General features: G+C 42.6%; 1 protein-coding gene across 1 annotated transcript; it reads right to left on the bottom strand.

The window, feature by feature from the left end:
- Positions 1–1024: 1024 nt before the first annotated feature.
- On the bottom strand, positions 1025–4161 carry LOC147529198 (gallinacin-8-like). The gene is made up of 3 exons (XM_086625635.1): positions 4104–4161; positions 2701–2834; positions 1025–1042 (listed from the first exon to the last, which is right to left on the bottom strand). The coding sequence occupies exons 1-3, from the start codon at positions 4159–4161 to the stop codon at positions 1025–1027; spliced, it is 210 nt and encodes a 69-aa protein (XP_086481761.1).
- Positions 4162–9031: the final 4870 nt, after the last annotated feature.

Below are 9031 nucleotides of genomic sequence, written 5' to 3'. Positions count from 1 at the left end.
AAAGGAAGGCCAGACTTTTGCATTTCTTGAATCTGCGATAATGGCTGCGGGGGCCAATATAAGAAGCAAGGATCTATATAATTTACTCAACTGGGTGGCGGAGCGTGAAGACCTAGTGAGTCTCAATACGTCCTTTAGCCTTGAGCTATGGAAGAAGTTGGGGGATAAGTTGCTTTGTGAAGTAGTCTTTGAGAATAAGGACTCGACCAAAACCGACCTGTTGCGTACATGGGGGGCGTTGGATAATATAATTCAAGCAACAGATTATGTATCAATGGGCAAAGGTTTTGAGGAAGACGACGAACTGTCTGAGGGAGGACTGGCCTCAGACAGCACGGACAGTGAATTGGGTTTATCTTCACTGTTCAAGGAGATCAAGGAAGTTGCGGGGACTGTGCAGGGACTTTGCCCCACCCTGCAGGAGGTGTTAAAACGTCCCCCACCCTTTGCCCCAACAGCCCCCCCTTCCCCCATTATTATGCCTATGGCTCCGCTATTTGAGCAATTGGCCCCACCCTTGGCAACTTCATATCCCGCGGTATCTGGTTATCCGGCCCAGGTACGTTTGGTGCAGCCAATAATACTACAGCAAGTTATGACAATACTGCAAGGTATATCCCAGCAGTTAGCAGCTGTAGTGGAAACGCTGCAGCAGGCCATGACCCATCCTGCAGCAAGAGAGACTGCAGGAGAAACCTCTCAGCAGGCCATGACCCATCCTGCAGCAAGAGAGACTGCAGGAGAAACCTTTGAAGCAAGTGATAGTTCTGCTGGGAAGTTACCAACCGCACCTAGACCAAGGAGAAAGTCGCCAGAATCCGCCTGTTTATTGGAATCAGACCCCTTGGGAGCGACTACAGTAACAGTTCAGCCTCATGACCCAGTTCGCTTCTGGGACGAGGTTAGAACAAAAGCAATAGAGGCCAGGGACTGGGACCTGGCTAAAGCTCTGGGGGTACCAGTTAACAATAAAGAATCATCTATAACAGAAATGAGGGGAGGGCCTAGTGCGTTCCCCGTGGCACTAGCCCTTCCGGGTTCCCTGCGTGTTAGGAAGCAGAAGTGTTATAGATGTGGAAACCTGGGACATATAAAATCGGAATGCCCAGGACGAAGAGGTCAAAGGCGGACAATAAATGCCGGAAAAGTTAATGGCTCGGTTAATTGCCATAAATATGGAAAACAGATGTTACAGGTGCGGGAAAATAGGCCATATTGCTAGGCAATGCAATTCAGAGGTTTACACTAACGGCTGGCTGAGAAATAAAAGAATGAGAAAGTGTATGCAGATGCATAATGGTCTGGACAAAACTTTTGCGGGAGCGTTATGGCAGCCACAGGTTGATCAACAGAAAAAGCAGCCACAGCAGCCAAGGTGGATGTATCCGTCGTCGCCGGATCAATGGATATACCCGCCGTCACGTTACGACAAAAAATGAGAATGACTTACAAACGGCGACGGAAAATGGAATTGAAATGTTGGAAACCCCTAAAGGCTGCGAGGCATTTTTTTTTAAAAAAAGAAAAGAGGGAATTGTTGGGGAAGTTTCCCGGCTGCTACAATAGAAAGCACCTGTGCCTTGTTAGGACAGGTGCTGTGAGTCACATTGGTCAGCCGGAAACCACGTGACTCATGGATGAATAAAGGTGGGGCACTCCCAAGAGGGAGTGGGGCATTTCCCTCCTGGAGTTTGGAGTGGCAGGAGCCCCCTAGAGAGTGAGAGTTGGAGCTCTCTGTTGAACTAAGATAGCAGTGAGTTTAGAAGAGCCTTCTGATTGTGAGATACCTTGTGGTCGCAACAGTCGGTTGGTTGCGACCCATTGGAAGAAGACACAGGCAGTCCGTGACACCTTTCTATTTTATTTAATAATGAATTAAGTACTTGAAGGTCTATACCTGAAGCTTCCTACTCATTTTGATATCTCTGGTATGGAGAGGCATTTCTGCGGCTCACACTTCTTTTTTAACATTTCTGCTGTTAATATTGAACAAAGTTTAAATAAGAGCCTCCAAAAATAAGACTAGCTGAAGCATCTTACAGCAAAAAAAGAAGCAGAAAATGAAATACTAGAATCAGTGGAGGCAGAGTGTAAATTTTCATAGATATTTGTTTCTGCAGTTTCATATTGGAGTAAAGATACAATCTGAAGTTCAAGATTCCAGTAAGGAATTCAAGACACAATTACAATTTAATATTTTGGTTTTGTCTAAAAGGGGAGAATTATGGAAGAGGATAAAACATCTAGCAAAACAGTATGACTTTCAGGTTGTTCTTCTGACTGTGAGACCTGGAAGACTTTGCAATGTGGAACATGTAGTTTTCCTATGAACATGAGCCAAATGTCCCAGGTCTCCAGGCAGTGTGTGTATTGAGAGATGTGTCCTTTGAAGCCAGTATGAGCAGTTGAACCAGCTAATGGGAAAAGCAGAAAAAATAGTTTATTTCTAGCGAATTACTTATCTCTGCCAAAGAGATTTGGCTGTGGTCTTTCCCATGAGGCACTTGAGCTACATCACTAATGGTACAAAGGGAACTATTGAGGAAATCCACAGGAAATCCTATATCTGAGTGTACAGAGACTCTGCTCCAATTCTGATTTGCACCAGAGGAGGTTAGCATCTTAAGAGTAGACTGGATGTGTGAAAGTGAATAATAAACCCATTCCCCCAAGAGAAATCTGATCAAATCTGTAACTCACCACAGTCCGACAGCAGGGAACCCCTTGCTGGCAACGTCCAAAGGACCTCATATTGGGTAAAGGACAGTGGTCAGCAGAACAGGTACCCCCAGCCTGTTTGCATTGCACATCATTACTAGGTGCACGCATGAAACCTGCACGAAAAACCAAAAAAACCCTCAGAATCTTGATTTTTCCTTCCCAAAGAATCACAGAATCATAGAATGATTTGAGTTGGAAGGGACCTTCAAGATCATCTAGTTCCAACTGCCCTGACACAGGCAGGGACACATTTCATTACATCAGCTTACTCAAAGCCTCATCCAACCTGGCCTTGAACACTTCCAGGGATGGGGCAGCCACAACATCTCTGGGAAATCTGTTCCAGTGCTTTACCACCCTCGGAGGAAAGATTTTCTTCCTTTTCTCTAATTCAAATCTACTCTCCTTCAATTTAAATCCATTGCCCCTTGTCTTATCACTCCATGCCCTTGTAGAAAGTCTCTCTCCACCTTTCTTATAGGCCCCCTTTAGGTACTGGAAGGCTGCTAGAAGGTCTCCCCAGAGCCTTCTCTTCTCCAGGCTGAACAGCCCCAACTCTCTCAGTCTGTCTTCATAGCAGAGGTGCTCCAGCCCTCTGATCATCCCTCCTATGGACCTGCACCAACAGCTCCATGTCCTTATGTTGGGGACTCCATAGCTGAATACAATACTGCAGAGTGGGTCTTACAAGAGCGGAGCAGAAGGGCAGAATCCTTTCGCTCGACCTGCTGCCCACGCTGCTTTTGATGCAGCCCAGGACATGGCTGGCTTTCTAGGCTTCCAGCTCACATGGCCGGCTCATGTTGAACTTCTTATCCACCAGCACTCCCGAGTCCTTTTCCTCCAGGCTGCTCTCAATCCATTCTCCGCCCAGCCTGTAGTTGTGCTTGGGATTGCCCAACCCATGTGCAGGACCTTGCACTTGGACTTGTTGAAATTTGTGAGGTTCTCACAGGCCCACCTCTCCAACCTGTCAAGGTCTCTCTGGATGGCATCCCTTCCCTCCAGCATGTCAACCACACCACACAGCTTAGTGTTGTCAGCAACGGTGCTGAGGGTGCACTCGATCCCACTGTCCATGTTGCCAACCAAGATGTTAAGCAGAGTAAGAACAAGTTAGGTTTATAGTGTAAGCCCAATGGTCTAGTCTGCCTATAGGCTGCCCCAATCTGTACCATTAAATTATTTTCTGAAACAGGAGGACTCGGTGCGTTCAATGGACCCAGCTGGCATCTGTTCACTGCTAAATTGTGCCCAACATGCTGGCAGCACTACCTGGCCTGGGACAAAAAGGACTAAAACCCATTTTATTTCGATTTCTGTTGTAGGTTCTCCATACTCATAATCTTCCCGCTGCATTTCCTTTGATTTTAGGCTCTTACCTAAAGTGCCTTGGAGCACTAAAGGGAGAACAGCAAAGAAAAGGGAAAAGATCTTCATGTCCAAAGTCAGTGCCACCAAATACAACAGCTACTAAGAAAAAAACAAAAGGAGGTTATGTATTTGTCCTGCATTTGTCATTACCCAATCCAAACACTATTTATGACATATAAGCTGCATTTTGTTAATAAAACCTGTCATTTATGCAATAGAGTAAATGTTCTAGAATAAATCTATTGAAATACCACTTTTTGAGGAAAGATACATTCGAAAGTATGTTGCATGAAATCAAGAACATGCATTTATGCCTACAAAATTTAAAAGAATGAGATGAATATTGTGGTTTTCTTTCCATCATCTGCAATGATAGCCTACACCAGCTCCAGTGAAGCCTCCTATATTTGAATCCCATGCACCCTGGCTCTTATAACTTAAAAAAAAATTAAGAAATGTAATTAATTTCCTCCAACTTTTATCCAAGTCTTAGAAAATAAGCAAGATTTTCTTAGGTCCCATTTATAACTTATAGGTAATGTAGCTACATGCACAAAAACATCAATACTTCTATTTACAGCTTTAACCATTTTTATTTGAGCAATCATACAGGGTCTGGCTGGGATGGAGTTAATTTTCTTCACGGCAGCCTGTATAGTGCGGTGCTTCATGTTTGTAGCAAGTCACCTAATGACTAAAATGTCAGTTTTATTTAATTATCACATATTTTGCTTCATGTATGTGTAGATGATGACTTGAGCCGTTCTAATTTCTCTGGATAATAAATACTCAGAAACTTTAATTATTCAACTAATAGTCATTTTTGTAGCTTACAAGCCAGTCGTAATTCCTTGAGAATGCCTTTACGGAAGAATCTAGGTAGTCATATACCTCTGTAACGTGTACCACCTGAAAGCCACAAAGTATCTCACCACCATAATTTCTTGCTGCAGTTATCAATTAACTTTTGAAAATAATACAAACTGCTATAATCATTCAGAATCGCCATTATTGAATATCATAATCAGCCAAATACATTACTGAAATACCAAACATTGCACATTTCATCTGTTATGAGAATTTAATTAAGCTCTAAAATTATACTTCTTGAAATGATCAATTTCTTTTTAGAGAAGCAAAGAATATTAACAAAAAGATCTTTATTTTTCTCCTTATCAGTTGAAACTGGTGTGGAAACTCTACATCTCCAGCTCATCTTAGAGGACTTCAGGAGAGGAGGCATGGTAGCCAGTCTGTCCTACCTGGTTTCTCTCCAGGGGTGGCTTCACAGAGTGATCTCTTGCCCCAAAAAAACTGTCTTTATATATTCCTGTTGAAGATAGAGCTGCCACAGATCAGCTGGCCAAGAGGATGGACTTTCACATCATTTCTCAGCAGCTGAAATGTCACTTCCCAGGAGCTGATGAGAAATGATGACCGCTCATGAACTCCCTCCCCTTTCTCTGGCACATGAGTTGGCTCTTCCAAGAAGCACACTTTACACCATCCTGGTTTGTGTATAACGCATTGATCCATCGTGGGCTGAAAAAAAAAGCATGCTGGGGCATATACTGAAAACTGCTGGTTTGAATCTCGCTAGGATCTAATTCTACAGGGCTCTCTCATGGCCATGGTGCCTGGTGCCAGCTGCAGAAAGATCCTCTCTGAAACATGGAGATATCTATCACAGCATCTAAACAGCTACATTAGGAAAGCTCAGTTTTTGCACAAGACTTTTTTTTTTTAGAAAAAAAACACCTCTTGATAGGTCTTGTATGCTGTAGATAATGAGAGGAGTTGAGGACATAGCCTAGTTCAAGCAATCTTTTTGCAGCAGCCCAGTCACACAGAAGAGCACACTTACCTGTGCACTGAGAATACTTTCGTTCTTATAGAATCATAGAATGATTTGCATTGGAAGAGATCTTAAAGATCATCTAGTTCCAACTCCCCTGCCATGGACAGGGACACCTTCCACTGCATCAGATTGCTCAAAGCCTCATTTTCGTGCATTTACTACACCTATATTGTATTCACTGCAGAATATATTGCATCATTGCATATATACTCTATTAATTGCAGAGGAAATAACTATGGTTTGAAAAATTAAAGTTTCAGGGAAGCATTCACTTCCACACACCCACTTTGTAGGTGGCCAAGGGAAACAACTTCCATGAAACATGTTTTGGTCAAACATGTGACCCCTGAGGATATGGACCAGAAAGACTGATGGCAACACTGATATCTCCTGGTGAGCCCAGAAAAAGATGTTGTGTTTTGATTTTCATACTACTGAGAGTCTAGAAAAAAAATAAAACAGCCTTATAGTCCTAACAGCCATCCAAACAACATCCATCTACCGAGGTCACCTGCCTCCCAGAAGAGGGCAATGACGAGCTAATATCGAAACATCTCTCCAGCAGCCGCCTTCAGTCGAGTACGTAAATTATTCTGACGACATGGTTTTATGGATTTTCTTCTTAATTATACTGATGTCTTCTGATTCCCAGCATTGATATGTTAGTGAATTATGTTTTCTGACAGTCTAACCTCAATGCCTTCAGTGTTTTGTAATGTGCTGTGGACTCCTGTGATGGACAAGAAGCCAATCCTTGCTCTGAAAATCATATTGAACCCAACAAGTAACAAAGGCAGGTCTGGGGGGAAGGAGTGTGGGATTTCCTTTGGCTCTGCAGCTGGAGACAGCTGATGATGAGTGTCTGGGGAGGTGGGAAACATTTGCTTCCTTTAGAAGACATCTGCCTCTGTGTTGCAGGAGCTTGGAATCCTGTTTACCTGGGTCCAAGAGATACAAAAGGAAAAATCCAAATAGGTGCTTTAACTGCCCAGAAACAGCTATTTTAGTAAATCCCATACCCTGGACAATTCAATCGATGGAACATGTATATGTGCTTTACAGTAGACAGGAGTATTTGTTTCTATTGTTGTTTGGTTTTTTTTTTCTTTTAAAAAAGAAATAATCTTTTCTTTTAAACAATCTTTAAATAATTTCTTTCAAACAATCAAATAATGAAATGTAAAGAGACAGAAATAAACACTATGAATATTAAATCCATAAATGTGTTCCTAGCTGCACAGTGCTCTGAACCGAGATTTTAGGATCTGGTTCACCTCAGTAAATGTAGACAAGCAGAAGACAGATGACCGATCACGTCCTGAAAAGGACCCTAAAATAGGATAAAATGACTCTTTCCTCCTGTTTCCCACTTTGTGTCTGTGTCAGCTGCCCAAAGTGATACAAAACAGATGAAAGCTCAAATATGAATTAAGACTGAGATAAGATCTCCAACTAATGAATTAGAGCTGTTGGTATACTTGATGGAAAACTTACTTTATGTTTCTTAAATACAGTAAATAAACTATCTGTTATTTTAGTTACAGTGTACTATTATTGACATCAAATATTGTTTTGGCTACTCAAGCTCACAGAAGGGATACATTTCCCTAACCTGTTCCTTGGCAAATAAATGTGTAATAAAAAAATGAGTATTGCATATCAATTAGTATTGTAAACAGAAAGCGCTTTGACAGCTGTGTGTCTTAATCAGTTTCCTTTGCAGTACTGCAAAGTATACAGTGTGAATCCTTAAAAATCTTGTTTTTCTTTTATACATTGAACATGTGGAGGTGCACGCACACACAAATATATATTTGTATTTACCTTCCTGTGTATGTATATATTCATAATATATAAATGTTCCAATTGATATAAAACCTGAATTTTCTAAACTGCTTTATATTTATCTTAGCTGAAGGACATGCAAATAGAAAAGAATAATCCAGATATTCTAATCCGTGATTTACTCAGGAATAGTCAGGATATTAACTGAAGCCGTTGTTTGTTTGAAGTTGCACATATTCTGTAATGATGGCATTTCTTACTCTCACATTTCTCTACAGTCCTCCTAGCAAATCCACACTAACTAATTAACTACATATATAATGATGTTAATAAGAATATGTGGAAGGACTAAATCCTTTCTGGCTTTTTATCACACAGCACGTCACGGACTCCCGCCCTCTGTGAACATCCAGGTCTCAATTCTTTTGCTCACATTTAGACAAGTATCACCTGAGACACCCCTGTGTTCCACCTGGTCTCCTCAGCTGCTCCAGCATACCTTGTCTCCCCTCTCCTGACCTTGTCCACCAGCCCCAGGCAGAGGTCTTAGACAGTCCAGAGCATTGCAGATTGTTCTAGATTCTGGTGTGACGGCAATTGAATTAAATCCTGTGTGTCTATATATCATCTCTGTCTTGCTGCAGCTTACCTCTGATGATAGGATGTCCTCAGCCAACTTGAAGCCACAGGATCCTTCACCTTCTCTTTGCCATCCTCTTCCTCCCGTCTTTGCAAATGACAGGAAGGGACGATAGACCTTTGGTACAATTGCCCAACACTTGTCCTTGCGGCACATCCACAATTTGCTAAAAAAAGGTTATGAACATCCAACTTTGGAACAGTCCTGCTGTCCATTCAGTGGCCTTGACCAGCTGTGTGGAAACCTGCCCAGACCTGACTTGCCCAATACCTGCCTGGAAATCACGGCTGCTGTCCGATGCTTCATGCAGCGGAGCAGATCGAGTTGCCCCCGGCTCCCTCCGGGCACCATGGCTGGGCTGCAACTCTCCCGCCCACAGAGACCCCTGAGCTCGGAGAAGACACAAGCAAACAACAGGCTTGCCAGATGGTTCCAAAGCCCTTGAAATATGAGGGCAAATGTACTGCTTAGGGAACCAGAGAGCAGAAAATCAGCTTTACGTCTACAGAGCAGCAGTCATATTTGTCTGTGCTTTACCAACTGTATTGCAAAGCCAGGCTTTGCACCACATGGAGAGTTTACCCAGCTGGGACCAAAACATAGGTTTAAATAACCTGAAGGTGGATGTCTGAGCTGTCTTTCCGTTCAGGGCA

Source organism: Tauraco erythrolophus, chromosome 2 (genome assembly GCF_009769465.1).
Source record: "Tauraco erythrolophus isolate bTauEry1 chromosome 2, bTauEry1.pri, whole genome shotgun sequence".
Taxonomy (NCBI): Eukaryota; Metazoa; Chordata; class Aves; order Musophagiformes; family Musophagidae; genus Tauraco; species Tauraco erythrolophus.
This window is presented reverse-complemented; position numbering and strand designations above follow the sequence as displayed.

Excerpts from the sequence above, each read along its gene's own strand:
- LOC147529198 (XM_086625635.1), bottom strand. The coding sequence starts at position 4,161 with ATGAAGATCTTTTCCCTTTTCTTTGCTGTTCTCCCTTTAGTGCTCCAA. Across the intron at positions 2,835-4,103 it reads AGTGCTCCAAGGCACTTTAG|GTTTCATGCGTGCACCTAGT; the intron begins GTAAGAGCCTAA and ends TTTTTCGTGCAG.